At 37.2% G+C, this 23,835-nt stretch overlaps 1 protein-coding gene across 1 annotated transcript; it reads left to right on the top strand.

Annotated features, from left to right (window-relative positions):
• The first annotated feature begins 253 nt into the window (after positions 1–253).
• On the top strand, positions 254–23,333 carry LOC139870064 (uncharacterized). Its single transcript, XM_071857916.1, has 4 exons — positions 254–373; positions 488–553; positions 656–738; positions 22,889–23,333. Exons 1-4 carry the CDS (start codon positions 254–256, stop codon positions 23,331–23,333), a joined length of 714 nt encoding a protein of 237 aa, XP_071714017.1.
• Positions 23,334–23,835: the final 502 nt, after the last annotated feature.

The following is a 23,835-nucleotide window of genomic DNA, read 5'->3' as shown; positions in this document are numbered from 1 at the left end:
ATAGAAAAATTGGATGGAACCATTCCTGCAATACATCCGCAGTGATATCCTACCAAGTGATAAGCGCGAAGCTCGCTTAGTAAGAGAACGAGCACCAATGTATATCATTCAAAATGATATTTTATATCGCAAATCATACCGTGGTCCAATGATGCGATGTGTTGGCCCAATTGAAGCAGAACTAATAGTTGATGAAGTGCATAATGGTTCTTGTGCACTGCATTCAGGCTATAAAACTATTGCGGCAAAAATTATGCGGATGGGTTACTTTTGGCCATCCATATATCGCAATGTTGCAAAGATTGTTAAGCATTGTAAAAGCTGCCAAAGGTATGCTCCGCAGAATCAGATGCCAAGGCATGATATGATTCCTGTTAATTCGCCATGACCATTTCACAAGTGGGCTATTGACATTGTAGGGCCATTTCCCGCAAGACCTGGCAATGTCAAATTCCTGATTGTGGCAATTGACTATTTTACAAAATAGGTTGAAGCCAAGGCAGTTCGCACTATCACTGGTGTGCAAGTGCGAAATTTTGTACGGGAGTATATGGTTTGCAGATTTGGTATTCCGCGTGAATTAGTTAGTGATAACGGTGCTCAAATAGCGAAAGATCTTTTTAAAACATGGTGCACTGATTTAAATATAATCCAGAAGTTTACATCAGTGGCACATCCACAGGCTAATGGCTTATGCGAAGTAACCAACCGCGATATTGTAAGCGGTATTAAAAAGAGGTTATGCGAAAAGCGAAATGGTTGGGTGGATGAATGTAAGACCCTAATCAGTTTTGTACAACAGTGTAAATATGTTACTTAAGGTATGGGCACTTTTGTGGAATTCAACCAAAGTCAGATTCTGCCCAGCTCTTTGTGCGCGCCGCGTACATGTAGTGGTGCACACCGCGCACTGCTACTGTTGACGAATTCCAGCTTTTGTTTAAAAGACTAAATGAGGGGTAATCTTGTCTTTTCATATGGGGACGAGTTAGGGCTGTAAAGGCCAGTTTGGATGGTGGTTGAAGGCATATTCAATACTCCACCAACCTTATCATCTCTCCCATTCAATTCTAGAGTGAGAAACCCATTAAGTGAGAGAAAGCTTAAATCCAAGAGGAAGAAGTTGCTTTCGGGTCAAATCGCATGCATTAAAGTTGTTCATCTCATCACTAGCTACGTTGTGATTGTGGTGGTAAGCTCTAATATTGATTTCCTTGTTTTAATTGGTTTAAGGGTTAGGGTTTGGATTAATGATGAACATAAAACCCATATGTGAGGATTTTGGGTGTTCTTGGGTAAGATCGAGTCGTTAAGACTCAATGGTAACTAACCTAGGGTTTCAAAGAGTTAATTAATGTTTATGAGTCCTAATTGGTTAGTAAATCACTAGCACACCTAGTAAATTAGTAAATGGGTGTTAGTTGGGTTAGTGGATGACCCGAAATGGGTATGTTGACTTTAAATTGGTCAAAGGACTAATGATTGTCCTAGTCGAGAAAGATGGGTATGAAATATCCTAATCGTGTGTTAGTTAGTGTTGATAGACCTTAATCACTAGCTTTTAAGTGATTGACGATGGTCTTGACCCTTAAGGGGCGGTTTTGGTGAAAATGGGGCATTTAATGCATATTAAGTCATTTAATGCACTTGAGTGAAGTGTTGGTATTTAGCCCTACAAGTTTGTTTATTGATTGAGTACTTATTATATTAGGTACTCGGCTTTGAAGCATTTGGAAGTATAAAATCATCACCAAATTGTTGAGGTGAGTGGAATAATTATATATGTATGTATATGATTTATTTGCTTGTGGGGTATGGGTTAAAGTTCGATGTTGATGAAACCATATCCTAGAGTATATTGTTTGATTGTTAGTTGAGGTTTAAAGTTCGATGTTGATGATACCTCAAGTATGGATTTAAAGTTCGATGTTGACGAAGCCATACCACTATTGTAGTGACGTTTGTTTGATGAGGGTTTAAGTTCGATGTTGATGATACCTCATATGTGGGTTTAAGTTCGATGTTGACGATACCACATTTATTAGGACGAATGGGAATTAAGTTCGATGTTTACGATACCATTCGTTTAGCTAGCCTTAGGATTTGAATACTAATGGATGTTGTGAACATCAATGCGTATGTATTGTGTTGTAACATATTGTGTTGTTTGCGTTATATGATATTGTATACTACCTTATGTTATCGAGGATTTTAGCGTTATACTTTGTAAAGGTATGCTAAGTATGTTGCTAGTATGTATGCGGTTTTGTTGTAAGTGTTTGCAAGTAAGTAAGTTATATATGTATATGTATAATTATTGCATTCACTAAGATTTGCTTACCCTCTCGTTGTTTACCTTTTTATAGGCTCGGGCGTTGACAAGGGTAAGGGCGTGCGATTGGATTAGAGATCCCGCTTGTTTGATAGGGGACGCTTTTGGGATGTGATAGCTTTTGGAGTTTGACCGAGATTTGGGTTGTTTAACCCCCAAACACCATGCTCTTAGTGTCGTTTGGAAATTAAACTAATGTGGTCGAAACTCATGATTTGTACGAAACTCATAAAACGGCCAATGTTGGCCCCATTTCGTAAAACTCATTTTATTTTTGAATCGTATGAGTTTTTCATAGTCTAATTATGTCGGGAAGTGGGAGATCTTTATTTGAAAATTTGCAAATTTGGACAGAACTGAATTTGGGCATGTGCGCGCCGCGCACCCTGTAGTGGTGCGCGTGGCGCACTCCCCTGTTATATATAAAAAAATTTGTTTCGCGTAATCGGTTGGTTATTGGTTTGGGTCGTTACAAGTGGTATCAGAGCATGGTCTAAGGGATTTAGGCAACTTGAGATAGGTGCCTAGACTTAGACTTATTTGTGTATGCGCTTTATGCGGGACTTATAGGAGACGGGTCAGATCGGGAGTTGATTAGTGCTTAGGTTTATGTGAATTAACCTTGCACTAACTACTTTGTGTTGGTTTAGCAATCATCAAGCGAGATAGACGTTGTACTAGCGAATTAATGCGACGTGATTGCGTAACAATGATTAGCTACCATTGTTACGGGTTCAAATCGTGTCAAACAAGCGATGTACGACGATTGTTGAGCAAGATGGGGTAGTGTGGTGTATATGTATATACATATGTGTTAAGTCCTTTCGTTCGTTGCTTAATTTACTTCGTTTTATAGAATGAAGATGAGAAATGGACACGACACCAATGACGGAAGTACGAGTGACGACGTTGAACTCACGGCCAAGGTTGAGGCCATCTTTAAAAGGCTAAAAAGGATTTTCTTGATGATGTTCGAAAGTTTTTCCAAGAGTCGGTTGATGGGCAAGTAACCGAAATGATAAATGAGCGAATGAATGCCGCGATCGAGGAGGCATTAGAAGCTAGAAACATTTATCCTCGAGGCGAAGGGGGTGATGGTAAAGGTGGAAGGCGGGACTTCCACTACAAAAATTTGAAGAATACTCAACCTCCGATGTTTAATGGGGTGAGGGATCCATTGAAAAGCACTTGTTGGATTTCCGATATCGAGGGGGCGTTCCGTACCGCGGAGTGTCCTCCCGATAAGAAGACAATGTATGGGTCTAGCATGTTGCGCGAAGAGGGCAAATTGTGGTGGGACGATAAAATCAAATTATATGGCGAAGAGCAATACATGAGCTTGACATGGGAGGAGTTTAAGAAGGAATTTTTCCAAGAATACCGAACTTCTTCCGATCTTGATAGAATCCAGGACGAGTTGCACAATTTGCAACAAGGTTCAATGGACTTGGTTACTCTCAAGTCTACCTTCTTGAAAAAGACTCGTTTTTGCCCGGAATATGTTGGTGACGATCACAAGCTAATGAAAGATTTCTACCATACCATGAATGATGAGTATAAGAGTAAGATTAGTCGAGGAGCGGCTAAGTCTTTTGAAGAGTTATTTGAATTGGCTCGGGGTTTTGAGCTGGAGGTTCCAAGGAGAAGTGATTTCACTCTTTCTAAAAGAAAGTTTGAAGGTTCTAGTCATTCTAACTTTTCAAACAAGAAAAACAAGAACAAGAAGGGTTCCGAAAGTGTAAATAGTGTGAAGAAAGGAGGTTTCGGGAACTTTATCCCTACTTGCTACAATTGTGGGGTACGAGGTCATTTGGCTCAGGATTGTACAAAGCCTCCTTCAACAAACAAGCTCACTTGTTTTAATTGCAACAAAGAAGGGCACCGAAAGTCGGAGTGCCCCGACTTGAACACCGATCATGTTAAACGGTTGGAGAAAGCGGCGGGCACGGCTAGGGGTCGCAACTATTTGATGACGAATGAGGAGGCCAAGCAATCGAAAGAAGTCGTTTCAGGTACTTTCATGGTTAACTCTAATCCAGCACGAATCCTATTTGATAGTAGTGCTAATTTATCGTTTGTTTCTCCAAGATTCGTGCCTAAGTTAAATAAACCGCTAGTTAAGTTAAGTCGTCCGGTAGAAGTTGAAATAGCGGATGGCAAGACGGCGCTAGTGGTTGATGTGTGTAAAAATTGTAATGTTGTGTTTGGTGCCGAAAATTTTAAAATCGATCTCATTCCGATGACTTTGGGTGATTTTGATATCGTCGTTGGTATGGATTGGCTCGATCATAATAGAGCCGATATTGCATGACATGATAAGTTTATTTGGGTAAAGACCCCAAGTGGGGGAGAGTTAATTATTCATGGCGATAAACGAAGAAGACTTGTGCCGATATGCACTTTTGCACGGGCACGGCGTTTCCTTGTTAGTAGTGGCATGGCTTTTCTTACCCATGTTGTTGATACTCGAGATGAGCCACCATCCATCCGTGAAATTCCGGTGGTGAATGAATTTGAAGACCTTTTTCCGGATGAGTTACCGGGTGTTCCGGCAGAAAGACAAGTTGAATTTCGCATTGAGTTGGTTCCGGGGGCTACCCCCATTGCTAAAACTCCTTATCCTTTAGCACCAACGGAAATGCAAGAGTTGTTAAATCAAATACAAGAGTTGCTTGAGAAGGGTTTCATTCGACCGAGTGCTTCGCCATGGGGCGCTCCGGTTTTATTCGTGAAGAAGAAGGATGGTAGTATGCGGATGTGCATCAATTATCGGGAGTTAAATAAAGTGACAATCAAGAATCGTTATCCATTGCCTCAGATTGACGATTTGTTTGATCAACTCCAAGGTGCAACGTATTTCTCTAAAATCGACCTACGGTCCGGCTATCACCAAATGCGGGTCCGTGAGGAAGATATCGAGAAAACGGCTTTCCGAACTCGTTACGGGCATTTTGAGTTTGTAGTTATGCCTTTTGGTCTTACGAATGCACGCGGCATTCATGGATCTTATGAACCAAGTGTGCCAACCTATGTTGGACAAGTCGGTAATTGTGTTCATTGACGACATACTTGTCTATTCAAAGAGTATGAAGGAACATGAACTTCATTTGCGGTGTGTGTTAAAGACGTTGCGGAAGGAGAAGTTGTATGCTAAATTCTCCAAGTGTGAATTTTGGCTAAGGGAAGTTCAATTCCTTGGCCATATTGTGAACAAAAATGGTATTCAAGTAGATCCGGGGAAGATTGAGACGGTAAAGAGTTGGGGACGACCGACTACGCCTACGGAAATCTGAAGTTTTCTCGGATTGGCCGGTTACTATCTTCGGTTTATCCAAGACTTTTCCAAGATTGCTTCTCCATTGACGAAATTGACGAGAAAGAACGCAAGATTTAATTGGGAGAACGAGAAAGAAATTGCCTTTCAATTGTTAAAAGAGAAGTTGTGTCAAGCTCCGGTGTTAGTATTGCCGGAAGGTGTAGAAGACATGACGGTTTATTGTGATGCGTCTTTAAATGGGCTCGGGTGTGTTCTAATGCAAAGAGGTAAACTCATCGCTTATGCCTCTCGACAATTAAAGGAACATGAAACGAGATATCCGACTCATGATCTTGAGTTGGCGGCGGTTGTTCATGCGTTGAAAATTTGGCGCCATTACTTGTATGGTGTCAAGTGTACGATTTATTCGAATCACAAGAGTTTGAAACATCTTTTTGATCAAAGAGATTTGAATTATCGTCAGAGTAGATGGATGGATGTGGTGAAAGATTATGATTGTGAAATACTTTATCATCCGGGCAAGGCGAATGTGGTCGCGGATGCGTTAAGTCGAAAGAGGCAACATCCGGCGTTACGATTGGGATTGTTACGTATGATTATTACTAACGATTTTCTTGACAAACTTGGTGTGATTCAAATAGAGGCTTACGTTCACAACAAGCATGCGGAATGAATAGTGGGGCAATCGGAGTTCATTACTATGGGCTCGCGTGGTTTGTTGTCTTTTCAAGGAAGGGTGTGGGTGCCTAAGATGGGGGATTATCGACGAGTGCTACTTGATAAAGCACATAAGTCAAAGTATTCTATTCATCCGGGCGCGACGAAAATGTATCTTGATTTAAGGAAGGAGTATTGGTGGCCGGGCATGAAGCGTGATGTTGTTAAGTATGTTGAGAAATGTGTCACGTGTTTGCAAGTTAAAGCCGAGCACCAAAAGTCGTATGGTAAATTGCAACCGTTAGAAATTCCGAAATGGAAATGGGAGCACATTACCATGGATTTTATCACAAAGTTACCTAAGACGGCGAGAACCCAATTTGATTCGATTTGGGTGATAGTTGATCGTTTGACGAAAAGTGCTTTGTTTCTTCCCATTCGGGAAGTGATATCGTCGGAGGCCTTGGCTAAATTGTTTATCAAGGAGGTAGTCGCTCAACATGGGGTTCCTATATCTATTATTTCAGATCGAGATACCCGTTTTACATCCCAGTTTTGGGAAAAGTTTCATGATGATATGGGTACACAATTAAAATTGAGCACGGCGTATCATCCTCAAACGGACGGTCAAACCGAACGTACGAATCAAATATTAGAGGATTTGTTATGGGCGTGTATTATTGATTTCGGTGGTCGTTGGGACGAGCACTTACCTTCGGTGGAATTCTCGTACAATAATAGTTATCATACTAGTATCGGGATGCCACCTTACGAGATGCTTTATGGGCGGAGGTGCCGAACTCCAATTTGTTGGGGTAAAATTGGTCAAAGAGAAATCGAGAGTACCGATTTGGTCTTAGAAACGAATAGTAAGGTTGATATGATTCGAGATCATTTGAAAAAGGTGCAAGATAGACAAAAGTCGTATGCCGACAAGGGTAGACGAATGATCGAATTTCAAGAAGGTGACATGGTGATGCTTAAGGTTTCACCATGGAAAGGTATTATTCGGTTTAGAAAACGAGAAATGTTAGCTCCTCGGTTTATTGGGCCATTCAAGGTTTTAGCTCGTGTTGGTGAAGTCGCGTATCATTTGGAATTACCCAAAGAGCTTGCGGGGATCCATAATACATTTCACGTTTCCCATCTCCGTAAGTGTCTTGCGGATGATTCTTCTTGGGTGCCATTAGATGAGATTGAGCTAAACAATAAGTTAGAGTATATTGAGGAGCCGATTGCCATACTCGATGAGAAGGTCAGAAGGTTGAGAAATAAGGAAGTAGGAACTTTTAAAGTTCAATGGCATCATAGTAAAGGTTCCGAGTTTACTTGGGAGCCCGAAGAATTCGTGTTAGTTTATCTTCCCTCTTGTCATGCAGCTTGGATCGCGAGGACGCGCTCCGATTCAAGTGGGGGAGAGTTGTAAGACCCTAATCAGTTTTGTACAGCAGTGTAAATAAGTTACTTAAGGTATGGGCACTTTTGTGGAATTCAACCAAAGTCAGATTCTGCCCAGCTCTTTGTACGCGCCGCGCACATGTAGGGGTGCGCGCCGCGCACTGCTACTGTTGACGAATTTTAGCTTTTGTTTAAAAGACTAAATGAGGGGTAATCTTGTATTTTCACATGGGGACGAGTTAGGGCTGTAAAGGCCAATTTGGATGGTGGTTGAAGGCATATTCAACACTCCACCAACCTTATCATCTCTCCCATTCAATTCTAGAGTGAGAAACCCATTAAGTGAGAGAAAGCTTAAATCCAAGAGGAAGAAGTTGCTTTCGGGTCAAATCACGTGCATTAAAGTTGTTCATCTCATCACTAGCTACGTTGTGATTGTGGTGGTAAGCTCTAATATTTATTTCCTTGTTTTAATTGGTTTAAGGGTTAGGGTTTGGATTAATGATGAACATAAAACCCATATGTGAGGATTTTGGGTGTTCTTGGGTAAGATCGAGTCGTTAAGACTCAATGGTAACTAACCTAGGGTTTCAAAGTGTTAATTGATGTTTATGAGTCCTAATTGGTTAGTTAATCACTAGCACACCTAGTAAATTAGTAAATGGGTGTTAGTTGGGTTAGTGGATGACCCGAAATGGGTGTGTTGACTTTAAATTGGTCAAAGGACTAATGATTGTCCTAGTCGGGAAAGATGGGTATGAAATATCCTAATCGTGTGTTATTTAGTGTTGATAGACCTTAATCACTAGCTTTTAAGTGATTGACGATGGTCTTGACCCTTAAGGGGTGGTTTTGGTGAAAATGGGGCTTTTAATGCATATTAAGTCATTTAATGCACTTGAGTGAAGTGTTGGTATTTAGCCCAACAAGTTTGTTTGTTGATTGAGTACTTATTGTATTAGGTACTCGGCTTTGAAACATTCGGAAGTATAAAATCATCACCAAATCGTTGAGGTGAGTGGAATAATTATATATGTATGTATATGATTTATTTGCTTGTGAGGTATGGGTTAAAGTTCGATGTTGACGATACTGTAGTGACCCGAACTTTTCCATGTTTATATATATTAATTGAGATTGATATTTACATGATTAAATGTTTCCAACATGTTAAGCAATCAAACTTGTTAAGACTTGATTAATTGAAATATGTTTCATATAGACAATTGACCACCCAAGTTGACCGGTGATTCACGAACGTTAAAACTTGTAAAAACTATATGATGACATATATATATGGATATATATATAGTTAACATGATACTATGATAAGTAAACATATCATTAAGTATATTAACAATGAACTACATATGTAAAAACAAGACTACTAACTTAATGATTTTTAAACGAGACATATATGTAACGATTATCGTTGTAAAGACATTTAATGTATATATATATCATATTAAGAGATATTCATACATGATAATATCATTATAATATAATAATTTAAAATCTCATTTGATATTATAAACATTGGGTTAACAACATTTAACAAGATCGTTAACCTAAAGGTTTAAAAACAACACTTACATGTAACGACTAACAATGACTTAACGACTCAGTTAAAATGTATATACATGGAGTGTTTTAATATGTATTTATACACTTTTGAAAGACTTCAATACACTTATCAAAATACTTCTACTTAACAAAAATGCTTACAATTGCATCCTCGTTCAATTTCATCAACAATTCTACTCGTATGCACCCGTATTCGTACTCGTACAATACACAACTTTTAGATGTATGTACTATTGGTATATACACTCCAATGATCAGCTCTTAGCAGCCCATGTGAGTCACCTAACACATGTGGGAACCATCATTTGGCAACTAGCATGAAATATCTCATAAAATTACAAAAATATGAGTAATCATTCATGACTTATTTACATGAAAACAAAATTACATATCCTTTATATCTAATCCATACACCAACGACCAAAAACACCTACAAACACTTTCATTCTTCAATTTTCTTCATCTAATTGATCTCTCTCAAGTTCTATCTTCAAGTTCTAAGTGTTCTTCATATATTCTACAAGTTCTAGTTACATAAAATCAAGAATACTTTCAAGTTTGCTAGCTCACTTCCAATCTTGTAAGGTGATCATCCAACCTCAAGAAATCTTTGTTTCTTACAGTAGGTTATCATTCTAATACAAGGTAATAATCATATTCAAACTTTGGTTCAATTTCTATAACTATAACAATCTTATTTCAAGTGATGATCTTACTTGAACTTGTTTTCGTGTCATGATTCTGCTTCAAGAACTTCGAGCCATCCAAGGATCCGTTGAAGCTAGATCCATTTTTCTCTTTTCCAGTAGGTTTATCCAAGGAACTTAAGGTAGTAATGATGTTCATAACATCATTCGATTCATACATATAAAGCTATCTTATTCGAAGGTTTAAACTTGTAATCACTAGAACATAGTTTAGTTAATTCTAAACTTGTTCGCAAACAAAAGTTAATCCTTCTAACTTGACTTTTAAAATCAACTAAACACATGTTCTATATCTATATGATATGCTTACTTAATGATTTAAAACCTGGAAATACGAAAAACACCGTAAAACCGGATTTACGCCGTCGTAGTAACACCACGGGCTGTTTTGGGTTAGTTAATTAAAAACTATGATAAACTTTGATTTAAAAGTTGTTATTCTGAGAAAATGATTTTTATTATGAACATGAAACTATATCCAAAAATTATGGTTAAACTCAAAGTGGAAGTATGTTTTCTAAAATGGTCATCTAGACGTCGTTCTTTCGACTGAAATGACTACCTTTACAAAAACGACTTGTAACTTATTTTTTTGACTATAAACCTATACTTTTTCTATTTAGATTCATAAAATAGAGTTCAATATGAAACCATATCAATTTGATTCACTCAAAACGGATTTAAAATGAAGAAGTTATGGGTAAAACAAGATTGGATAATTTTTCTCATTTTAGCTACGTGAAAATTGGTAACAAATCTATTCCTACCATAACTTAATCAACTTGTATTGTATATTATGTAATCTGGAGATACCATAGACACGTATACAATGTTTCGACCTATCATGTCGACACATCTATATATATTTCGGAACAACCATAGACACTCTATATGTGAATGTTGGAGTTAGCTATACAGGGTTGAGGTTGATTCCAAAATATATATAGTTTGAGTTGTAATCAATACTGAGATACGTATACACTGGGTCGTGGATTGATTCAAGATAATATTTATCGATTTATTTCTGTACATCTAACTGTGGACAACTAGTTGTAGGTTACTAACGAGGACAGCTGACTTAATAAACTTAAAACATCAAAATATATTAAAAGTGTTGTAAATATATTTTGAACATACTTTGATATATATGTATATATTGTTATAGGTTCGTGAATCAACCAGTGGCCAAGTCTTACTTCCCGACGAAGTAAAAATCTGTGAAAGTGAGTTATAGTCCCACTTTTAAAATCTAATATTTTTGGGATGAGAATACATGCAGGTTTTATAAATGATTTACAAAATAGACACAAGTACGTGAAACTACATTCTATGGTTGAATTATCAAAATCGAATATGCCCCTTTTTATTAAGTCTGGTAATCTAAGAATTAGGAAACAGACACCCTAATTGACGCGAATCCTAAAGATAGATCTATTGGGCCTAACAAACCCCATCCAAAGTACCGGATGCTTTAGTACTTCGAAATTTATATCATATCCGAAGGGTGTCCCGGAATGATGGGGATATTCTTATATATGCATCTTGTTAATGTCGGTTACCAGGTGTCCACCATATGAATGATTTTTATCTCTATGTATGGGATGTGTATTGAAATATGAAATCTTGTGGTCTATTGTTACGATTTGATATATATAGGTTAAACCTATAACTCACCAACATTTTTGTTGACGTTTTAAGCATGTTTATTCTCAGGTGATTATTAAGAGCTTCCGCTGTCGCATACTTAAATAAGTACGAGATTTGGAGTCCATGCTTGTATGATATTGTGTAAAAACTGCATTCAAGAAACTTATTTTGTTGTAACATATTTGTATTGTAAACCATTATGTAATGGTCGTGTGTAAACAGGATATTTTAGATTATCATTATTTGATAATCTACGTAAAGCTTTTTAAACCTTTATTGATGAAATAAAGGTTATGGTTTGTTTTAAAATGAATGCAGTCTTTGAAAAACGTCTCATATAGAGGTCAAAACCTCGCAACGAAATCAATTAATATGGAACGTTTTTAATCAATAAGAACGGGACATTTCAGTTGGTATCCGAGCGTTGGTCTTAGAGAACCAGAATTTTGCATTAGTGTGTCTTATCTAGTTTGTTAGGATGCATTAGTGAGTCTGGACTTCGACTGTGTTTACTTGAAAAATGATTGCTTAACAAATTTTGTTGGAAACTATATATTTTTAACATGTGAATATTATGTGATATATTAATCTCTTAACACGTTTGATATTATGTGATAGATGTCTCCCTCTAGAACAAGTCCCATTGACTCACCTAATAATAATGAAGAGTCAAATGTAAATTGGAATGATTCGTGGACTGATTCACAAGTTCCCGAAGAGGAACCGGAAGAAGAGTCGGAACCGGAAGAAGAATTGGAACCGGAAGAAGAATCGGAACCGGATGAAGAAATAGAACCGGTGGGGGAAATAATAAAACGATTAAGTAAAAGAAAATCCTCAACCAACCGACCAAGGTTAATTATGGTCAATGGTGTTTCCGCCAAGGAAGCAAAATATTGGGAGGATTACCAATTCTCCGATGAATCGGATTCCGACGAGAATTCCGATGATGTTATAGAAATTACCCCAACTGAATTTAAAAAGGCAAAAGAAAATAATAAGGGAAAGAGCATAAAAATAGAAAAATCTAATTCCAACCCCGATGAACTTTATATGTATCGTCAACCCCCGAAGTCCTTAAGTTGCAACAATGACCCGGGAACCTCTAAACCACCAGGTTTTTCTAAACCAATGTGGATAACGACGGCTCGTATTAGGGGAACATCATATATCCCTGGAAACTTGGCAAAACGAACCAAAACCGAAGAAGAAGAAACAAGCGAGTCGGAATAAGATAGTTGTATTCGTGTGGTGTAATATAAGTTATATAGTGTGCTTATGCTTTATGATATATGTAAAAATTGCTTGTATTAATAAGTATTTTTTTATGAATCTAAATCTTGTCTATTTTACAGTATAAAAACACAAAATGGATAGACAACCCAATATTTTAAGAGACCTACCCGGAGACATGATTGATGAAATCTTGTCTAGAGTCGGTCAGAATTCTTCGGCACAACTATTTAAGGCGAGATCAGTTTGTAAGACATTCGAAGAACGTTCCAAGAATGCCTTGGTTTATAAAAGGCTTTCGTTCGAAAGATGGGGGATATCACATTGGGAAATCCATAAGTTACGATGTGTTTACTTTGACGCATATATTGCGGGGAACCCAAATGCTATTTTACGCAATGGGTTAAGAAATTATTTTGACTCAATATATCCGAATATTGGACTTCGTGATTTAGAAAAAGCGGCTAACATGCAACATAAAGAAGCATGGTATGATTACGGATTAGTAATGTTCGCTTCTCACCAAAGTGAGAATAAGAACATCGGCCTACAACTATTAAACAAAACGTTCCCACAAGTGACGGAGTCGGTAATTGGGGTAAGAAATGTGGTTTTTAGATTGTTACGGGACTGTTGGACATTACGTAACCCTCGTCCCTTTGACGACGTTACAACACGCTGTCTTATCAACGGCCATAACGGTTATGTTCCACAAGACCAAGGATGGGAAGTAATCCTAGTAAAACCAGAATGCATGACTTGTTTCTGGACGTATGAATTACGTGTCTTTATTGCCTTTGCTGAACGACTTGTGTACTAGCTAGAATTATCTTCACAACCATCTTGTATCAAATTTATTGTGTGCTATATTTCATGCTATATGTAAAATAAGCGGTATTGTAAGTTTGTAAAATATTGTGTAAAAGTTTGAACGCGAAATATTATTATAATCAATTTTTCATATAGAATTGTAGTAGTTGAATTGTATATTAGCAACTAAGTATGAACTTAACGGGTAGGTACTACCCGAATTTAAACTTATAAAACGCTAATATGAAGAAAAAGCTTTTATAAATGAGTTCATATTATGCTACGAAATACTATTTACTACTCTTAATATTCTGTATGATTAACTTGTTCCATTTGACTATTTTAAAGGAAATGGCACCGACTACTCGACACACCGTGAATATGAATGAAGAGGAATTCCGTACTTTTCTAGCTTCAAACATAGCCGCAGTACAGGCTGCGCTACATACCAACAATAACCTTGGATCTAGCAGTACAGGAAATCGTGTAGGATGCACCTACAAAGAATTCACTGCCTGCAAACCTTTGGAATTTGATGGAACCGAAGGACCGATCGGATTGAAACGGTGGACCGAGAAGGTCGAATCGGTGTTTGCCATAAGTAAGTGTACTGAAGAGGACAAAGTGAAGTACGCTACGCATACCTTCACAGGTTCTGCGTTAACATGGTGGAATACCTATCTAGAGCAAGTGGGACAAGACGATGCGTACGCACTACCGTGGTCAGCATTCAAGCACTTGATGAACGAGAAGTACCGTCCCATAACCAAGGTCAATAAGCTCAAGACAGAACTTAGAGGGTTACGAACCCAAGGATTTGATATTACCACGTACGAAAGACGATTCACAGAATTGTGCCTATTGTGTCCGGGAGCATTCGAAGATGAGGAAGAGAAGATTGACGCGTTTGTGAAAGGATTACCGGAAAGAATCCAAGAAGATATAAGTTCACACGAGCCCGCCTCCATACAACAGGCATGTAGAATGGCTCACAAACTAGTGAACCAGATTGAAGAAAGAATTAAAGAACAGACTGCTGAAGAGACCAATGTGAAGCAAGTCAAAAGAAAGTGGGAGGAAAACGGTGATAAGAATCACCAATACAACAACAACAGCAATTACAACAATAATCGCAACAATTATCCCAGCAATCGTAACATCAATCGCAACTACAACAAACGGCCCAACAACAACAACAACAACAACAACAGCAGCAGCAACTACAACAATCATCCCAATAACAATAATAACCGCAACAACAACAACAATCAGAAGCAGCTATGCCAAAGGTGTGAAAAGTATCACTCGGGGTTCTGCACCAAATTTTGCAACAAGTGTAAAAGAAATGGTCATAGCGCAGCGAAGTGTGAGGTCTACGGACCAGGGGTTAATAGAACGAAAGGAACAAATGGTGTCGGAACGAGTAATGGCGGGGCAAGTAGTGTCGGAGCAAGTTATGCCAATGTAGTTTGTTATAAATGTGGAAAACCGGGCCACATTATTAGAAATTGCCCGAACCAAGAGAACACGAATGGACAAGGCCGCGGAAGAGTTTTCAATATTAATGCGGCAGAGGCACAGGAAGACCCGGAGCTTGTTACGGGTACGTTTCTTATTGACAATAAATCTGCTTACGTTTTATTTGATTCGGGTGCGGATAGAAGCTATATGAGTAGAGATTTTTGTGCTAAATTAAGTTGTCCATTGACGCCTTTGGATAGTAAATTTTTACTCGAATTAGCAAATGGTAAATTAATTTCAGCAGATAATATATGTCGGAATCGAGAAATTAAACTGGTTAGCGAAACATTTAAGATTGACTTGATACCAGTAGAGTTAGGGAGTTTTGATGTGATAATCGGTATGGACTGGTTGAAAGAAGTGAAAGCAGAGATCGTTTGTTACAAAAATGCAATTCGCATTATACGAGAAAAAGGAAAACCCTTAATGGTGTACGGAGAAAAGGGCAACACGAAGCTACATCTTATTAGTAATTTGAAGGCACAAAAACTAATAAGAAAAGGTTGCTATGCTGTTCTAGCACACGTCGAGAAAGTACAAACTGAAGAAAAGAGCATCAATGATGTTCCCGTCACAAAAGAATTTCCCGATGTATTTCCGAAAGAATTACCGGGATTACCCCCACATCGATCCGTTGAATTTCAAATAGATCTTGTACCAGGAGCTGCACCAATAGCTCGTGCTCCTTACAGACTCGCACCCAGCGAGATGAAAGAACTGCAAAGCCAAATACAAGAACTTTTAGAGCGTGGTTTCATTCGACCAAGCACATCACCATGGGGAGCTCCTGTTTTGTTTGTCAAGAAGAAAGATGGTACATTCAGGTTGTGTATCGACTACCGAGAGTTGAACAAACTTACCATCAAGAACCGCTACCCACTATCGAGAATCGACGACTTATTTGATCAACTACAAGGCTCGTCTGTTTATTCAAAGATTGACTTACGTTCCGGGTATCATCAAATGCGGGTGAAAGAAGATGATTTTCCAAAGACTGCTTTCAGAACACGTTACGGTCATTACGAGTTTATGGTCATGCCGTTTGGTTTAACTAATGCACCAGCTGTGTTCATGGACCTTATGAACCGAGTGTGTGGACCATACCTTGACAAGTTTGTCATTGTTTTCATTGATGACATACTTATTTACTCAAAGAATGACCAAGAACACGGTGAACATTTGAGAAAGGTGTTAGAAGTATTGAGGAAGGAAGAATTGTACGCTAAGTTTTCAAAGTGTGCATTTTGGTTGGAAGAAGTTCAATTCCTCGGTCACATAGTGAACAAAGAAGGTATTAAGGTGGATCCAGCAAAGATAGAAACTGTTGAAAAGTGGGAAACCCCGAAAACTCCAAAACACATACGCCAGTTTTTGGGACTAGCTGGTTACTACAGAAGGTTCATCCAAGACTTTTCCAGAATAGCAAAACCCTTGACTGCATTAACGCATAAAGGGAAGAAATTTGAATGGAATGATGAACAAGAGAAAGCGTTTCAGTTATTGAAGAAAAAGCTAACTACGGCACCTATATTGTCATTGCCTGAAGGGAATGATGATTTTGTGATTTATTGTGACGCATCAAAGCAAGGTCTCGGTTGTGTATTAATGCAACGAACGAAGGTGATTGCTTATGCGTCTAGACAATTGAAGATTCACGAACAAAATTATGCGACGCATGATTTGGAATTAGGCGCGGTTGTTTTTGCATTAAAGACTTGGAGGCACTACTTATATGGGGTCAAAAGTATTATATATACCGACCACAAAAGTCTTCAACACATATTTAATCAGAAACAACTGAATATGAGGCAGCGTAGGTGGATTGAATTATTGAATGATTACGACTTTGAGATTCGTTACCACCCGGGGAAGGCAAATGTGGTAGCCGATGTCTTGAGCAGGAAGGACAGAGAACCCATTCGAGTAAAATCTATGAATATAATGATTCATAATAACCTTACTACTCAAATAAAGGAGGCGCAACAAGGAGTTTTAAAAGAGGGAAATTTAAAGGATGAAATACCCAAAGGATCAGAGAAGCATCTTAATATTCGGGAAGACGGAACCCGGTATAGGGCTGAAAGGATTTGGGTACCAAAATTTGGAGATATGAGAGAAATGGTACTTAGAGAAGCTCATAAAACCAGATACTCAATACATCCTGGAACGGGAAAGATGTACAAGGATCTCAAGAAACATTTTTGGTGGCCGGGTATGAAAGCCGATGTTGCTAAATACGTAGGAGAATGTTTGACGTGTTCTAAGGTCAAAGCTGAGCATCAGAAACCGTCAGGTCTACTTCAACAACCCGAAATCCCGGAATGGAAATGGGAAAACATTACCATGGATTTCATCACTAAATTGCCAAGGACTGCAAGTGGTTTTGATACTATTTGGGTAATAGTTGATCGTCTCACCAAATCAGCACACTTCCTGCCAATAAGAGAAGATGACAAGATGGAGAAGTTAGCACGACTGTATTTGAAGGAAGTCGTCTCCAGACATGGAATACCAATCTCTATTATCTCTGATAGGGATGGCAGATTTATTTCAAGATTCTGGCAGACATTACAGCAAGCATTAGGAACTCGTCTAGACATGAGTACTGCCTATCATCCACAAACTGATGGGCAGAGCGAAAGGACGATACAAACGCTTGAAGACATGCTACGAGCATGTGTTATTGATTTCGGAAACAGTTGGGATCGACATCTACCGTTAGCAGAATTTTCGTACAACAACAGCTACCATTCAAGCATTGAGATGGCGCCGTTTGAAGCACTATATTGTAGAAAGTGCAGGTCTCCGATTTGTTGGAGTGAAGTGGGGGATAGACAGATTACGGGTCCGGAGATTATACAAGAAACTACCGAGAAGATCATCCAAATTCAACAACGGTTGAAAACCGCCCAAAGTCGACAAAAGAGCTACGCTGACATTAAAAGAAAAGATATAGAATTTGAAATTGGAGAGATGGTCATGCTTAAAGTTGCACCTTGGAAAGGCGTTGTTCGATTTGGTAAACGAGGGAAATTAAATCCAAGGTATATTGGACCATTCAAGATTATTGATCGTGTCGGACCAGTAGCTTACCGACTTGAGTTACCTCAACAACTCGCGGCTGTACATAACACTTTCCACGTCTCGAATTTGAAGAAATGTTTTGCTAAAGAAGATCTCACTATTCCGTTAGATGAAATCCAAATCAACGAAAAACTCCAATTCATCGAAGAACCCGTCGAAATAATGGATCGTGAGGTTAAAAGACTTAAGCAAAACAAGATACCAATTGTTAAGGTTCGATGGAATTCTCGTAGAGGACCCGAGTTCACCTGGGAGTGTGAAGATCAGATGAAGAAGAAATACCCGCATCTATTTCCAGAAGATTCGTCAACACCTTCAACAGCTTAAAATTTCGGGACGAAATTTATTTAACGGGTAGGTACTGTAGTGACCCGAACTTTTCCATGTTTATATATATTAATTGAGATTGATATTTACATGATTAAATGTTTCCAACATGTTAAGCAATCAAACTTGTTAAGACTTGATTAATTGAAATATGTTTCATATAGACAATTGACCACCCAACTTGACCGGTGATTCACGAACGTTAAAACTTGTAAAAACTATATGATGACATATATATATGGATATATATATAGTTAACATGATACTATGATAAGTAAACATATCATTAAGTATATTAACAATGAACTACATATGTAAAAACAAGACTACTAACTTAATGATTTTTAAACGAGACATATATGTAACGATTATCGTTGTAAAGACATTTAATGTATATATATCATATTAAGAGATATTCATACATGATAATATCATTATAATATAATAATTTAAAATCTCATTTGATATTATAAACATTGGGTTAACAACATTTAACAAGATCGTTAACCTAAAGGTTTAAAAACAACAATTACATGTAACGACTAACGATGACTTAACGACTCAGTTAAAATGTATATACATGGAGTGTTTTAATATGTATTTATACACTTTTGAAAGACTTCAATGCACTTATCAAAATACTTCTACTTAACAAAAATGCTTACAATTGCACCCTCGTTCAGTTTCATCAACAATTCTACTCGTATGCACCCGTATTCGTACTCGTACAATACACAGCTTTTAGATGTATGTACTATTGGTATATACACTCCAATGATCAGCTCTTAGCAGCCCATGTGAGTCACCTAACATATGTGGGAACCATCATTTGGCAACTAGCATGAAATATCTCATAAAATTACAAAAATATGAGTAATCATTCATGACTTATTTACATGAAAACAAAATTACATATCCTTTATATCTAATCCATACACCAACGACCAAAAACACCTACAAACACTTTCATTCTTCAATTTTCTTCATCTAATTGATCTCTCTCAAGTTCTATCTTCAAGTTCTAAGTGTTCTTCATATATTCTACAAGTTCTAGTTACATAAAATCAAGAATACTTTCAAGTTTGCTAGCTTACTTCCAATCTTGTAAGGTGATCATCCAACCTCAAGAAATCTTTGTTTCTTACAGTAGGTTATCATTCTAATACAAGGTAATAATCATATTCAAACTTTGGTTCAATTTCTATAACTATAACAATCTTATTTCAAGTGATGATCTTACTTGAACTTGTTTTCGTGTCATGATTCTGCTTCAAGAACTTCGAGCCATCCAAGGATCCGTTGAAGCTAGATCCATTTTTCTCTTTTCCAGTAGGTTTATCCAAGGAACTTAAGGTAGTAATGATGTTCATAACATCATTCGATTCATACATATAAAGCTATCTTATTCGAAGGTTTAAACTTGTAATCACTAGAACATAGTTTAGTTAATTCTAAACTTGTTCGCAAACAAAAGTTAATCCTTCTAACTTGACTTTTAAAATCAACTAAACACATGTTCTATATCTATATGATATACTAACTTAATGATTTAAAACCTGGAAACACGAAAAACACCGTAAAACCGGATTTACGCCGTCGTAGTAACACCACGGGCTGTTTTGGGTTAGTTAATTAAAAACTATGATAAACTTTGATTTAAAAGTTGTTATTCTGAGAAAATTATTTTTATTATGAACATGAAACTATATCCAAAAATTATGGTTAAACTCAAAGTGGAAGTATGTTTTCTAAAATGGTCATCTAGACGTCGTTCTTTCGACTGAAATGACTACCTTTACAAAAACGACTTGTAACTTATTTTTCGGCTATAAACCTATACTTTTTCTATTTAGATTCATAAAATAGAGTTCAATATGAAACCATAGCAATTTGATTCACTCAAAACGGATTTAAAATGAAGAAGTTATGGGTAAAACAAGATTGGATAATTTTTCTCATTTTAGCTACGTGAAAATTGGTAACAAATCTATTCCTACCATAACTTAATCAACTTGTATTGTATATTATGTAATCTGGAGATACCATAGACACGTATACAATGTTTCGACCTATCATGTCGACACATCTATATATATTTCGGAACAACCATAGACACTCTATATGTGAATGTTGGAGTTAGCTATACAGGGTTGAGGTTGATTCCAAAATATATATAGTTTGAGTTGTAATCAATACTGAGATACGTATACACTGGGTCGTGGATTGATTCAAGATAATATTTATCGATTTATTTCTGTACATCTAACTGTGGACAACTAGTTGTAGGTTACTAACGAGGACAGCTGACTTAATAAACTTAAAACATCAAAATATATTAAAAGTGTTGTAAATATATTTTGAACATACTTTGATATATATGTATATATTGTTATAGGTTCGTGAATCAACCAGTGGCCAAGTCTTACTTCCCGACGAAGTAAAAATCTGTGAAAGTGAGTTATAGTCCCACTTTTAAAATCTAATATTTTTGGGATGAGAATACATGCAGGTTTTATAAATGATTTACAAAATAGACACAAGTACGTGAAACTACATTCTATGGTTGAATTATCGAAATCGAATATGCCCCTTTTTATTAAGTCTGGTAATCTAAGAATTAGGGAACAGACACCCTAATTGACGCGAATCCTAAAGATAGATCTATTGGGCCTAACAAACCCCATCCAAAGTACCGGATGCTTTAGTACTTCGAAATTTATATCATATCCGAAGGGTGTCCCGGAATGATGGGGATATTCTTATATATGCATCTTGTTAATGTCGGTTACCAGGTGTCCACCATATGAATGATTTTTATCTCTATGTATGGGATGTGTATTGAAATATGAAATCTTGTGGTCTATTGTTACGATTTGATATATATAGGTTAAACCTATAACTCACCAACATTTTTGTTGACGTTTTAAGCATGTTTATTCTCAGGTGATTATTAAGAGCTTCCGCTGTCGCATACTTAAATAAGGACGAGATTTGGAGTCCATGCTTGTATGATATTGTGTAAAAACTGCATTCAAGAAACTTATTTTGTTGTAACATATTTGTATTGTAAACCATTATGTAATGGTCGTGTGTAAACAGGATATTTTAGATTATCATTATTTGATAATCTACGTAAAGCTTTTTAAACCTTTATTGATGAAATAAAGGTTATGGTTTGTTTTAAAATGAATGCAGTCTTTGAAAAACGTCTCATATAGAGGTCAAAACCTCGCAACGAAATCAATTAATATGGAACGTTTTTAATCAATAAGAACGGGACATTTCAGATACCATATCCTAGAGTATATTGTTTGATTGTTAGTTGAGGTTTAAAGTTCGATGTTGACGATACCTCAAGTATGGATTTAAAGTTCGATGTTGACGAAGCCATACCACTATTGTAGTGACGTTTGTTTGATGAGGGTTTAAGTTCGATGTTGACGATACCTCATATGTGGGTTTAAGTTCGATGTTGACGATACCACATTTATTAGGACGAATGGGAATTAAGTTCGATGTTGACGATACCATTCGTTTGGCTAGCCTTGGGATTTGAATACTAATGGATGTTGTGAACATCAATGCGTATGTATTGTGTTGTAACATATTGTGTTGTTTGCGTTATATGATATTGTATACTACCTTATGTTATCGAGGATTTTAGCGTTATACTTTATAAAGGTATGCTAAGTATGTTGCTAGTATGTATGCGGTTTTGTTGTAAGTGTTTGCAAGTAAGTAAGTTATATATGTATATGTATAATTATTGCATTCACTAAGCTTTGCTTACCCTCTCGTTGTTTACCTTTTTAAAGGCTCGGGCGTTGACAAGGGTAAGGGCGTGCGATTGGATTAGAGATCCCGCTTGTTTGATAGGGGATGCTTTTGGGATGTGATAGCTTTTGGAGTTTGACCGAGATTTGAGTAGTTTAACCCCCAAACACCATGCTCTTAGTGTCGTTTGTAAATTAAACCAATGTGGTCGAAACTCATGATTTGTACGAAACTCGTAAAACGGCCAATGTGGGCCCCATTTTGTAAAACTCATTTTATGTTTGAATCGATGAGTTTTTCATATTAGAACATGTTGTGAAAAGCGTTTCGTCTAATTATGTCGGGAAGTGGGAGATCTTTATTTGAAAATTTGCAAATTTGGACAGAACTGAATTGGGGCCTGTGCGCGCTGCGCACCCTGTAGTGGTGCGCGTGGCGCACTCCCCTGTTATTAAAAAAAAAATTTGTTTCGCGTAATCGGTTGATTATTGGTTTGGGTCGTTACAATGAATTACCCAATGTTTTGTGGGCACATAGCACAACTTTCAAGAAAAGCACGGGGAAAACACCTTTTAGTTTGGTATATGGCTCTGAGGCAGTAATACCTGCTGAAATTCTTGTGCCAGCGCATAGAGTCGCTAATTTTGAAGAAGAAGTAAATAATGATGCATTAGGTGAAAATCTGAATTTCATCGAAGAGCGAAGGTTAATGGCAACGATTAGAGAGGCAAATAATAAACAACAAATTGCCAAATATTATAACAAAAGAGTGTGTGCTCTATCTTTTGATGTAGGCGAGTGGGTACTGCGAAATAATGATGCAAGTAGAGCAGAAAAACTTGGCAAATTAGGACCTAACTGGGAGGGTCCTTATCAAGTTGTGGCAATTAATGCAGCAGGTTCGTATAAGCTCGCGGATGTGGAAGGGCGAACTTTTCCTAATGCGTGGCATGCCGCTTTATTAAAGCGATATTATGTGTAATTCTGTGAAAATAATACGAAGGCCAAAATGCATATGCATAAAGTGTACAATTTGTTGCAAGGCCTATACTTGATATTTTTTTATGTGTTTTTATTTTTAATTTTTGCAAGTCTTGATCACACTTGTAGGAATTTCAAAAGTTGACACTTGTAAGAATATGCAAAGAGTTTGTTTGTGAAATACCAAAAATTTATGAAATGTTTTGTATTTTGTTTCATAATGATGAGGTGTTTCGCGATGTTTAAATAGCAAAGTGATGAAATTGCCCACTTTTGCAGAAAATAACTATTGCGAAAGGAATTTAAAACCCTAAGTGTTTGATTTTGCCAATACTTAGATGCTTCGCAATGCTAATTGATTGCCTAAGGATCGCTTTGGCGGACTTAGAAGATTCATAACGTATAAATATACACGCATACAGATTGTTTCGCAAAAGTACATACTTATTATGTGCACAATAATAAAAGTTGGAAATTGCAAAGGACAAGTCCGTGTTATGAAT

The sequence above is a fragment of the Rutidosis leptorrhynchoides genome, chromosome 10 (genome assembly GCF_046630445.1).
Source record: "Rutidosis leptorrhynchoides isolate AG116_Rl617_1_P2 chromosome 10, CSIRO_AGI_Rlap_v1, whole genome shotgun sequence".
Lineage (NCBI taxonomy): Eukaryota > Viridiplantae > Streptophyta > Magnoliopsida > Asterales > Asteraceae > Rutidosis > Rutidosis leptorrhynchoides.
Note: the sequence above shows the minus strand (reverse complement) of the source record. Positions and strands in the feature narration are given on the sequence as shown.

Coding starts and splice junctions, on each gene's coding strand:
- LOC139870064 (XM_071857916.1), top strand. CDS start 254: ATGCGGATGGGTTACTTTTGGCCATCCATATATCGCAATGTTGCAAAG. Junction 374..487: donor CAAGGCATGATATGATTCCT/GTTAATTCGCCA, acceptor TTTACAAAATAG/GTTGAAGCCAAGGCAGTTCG. Junction 554..655: donor ATTTTGTACGGGAGTATATG/GTTTGCAGATTT, acceptor AATATAATCCAG/AAGTTTACATCAGTGGCACA.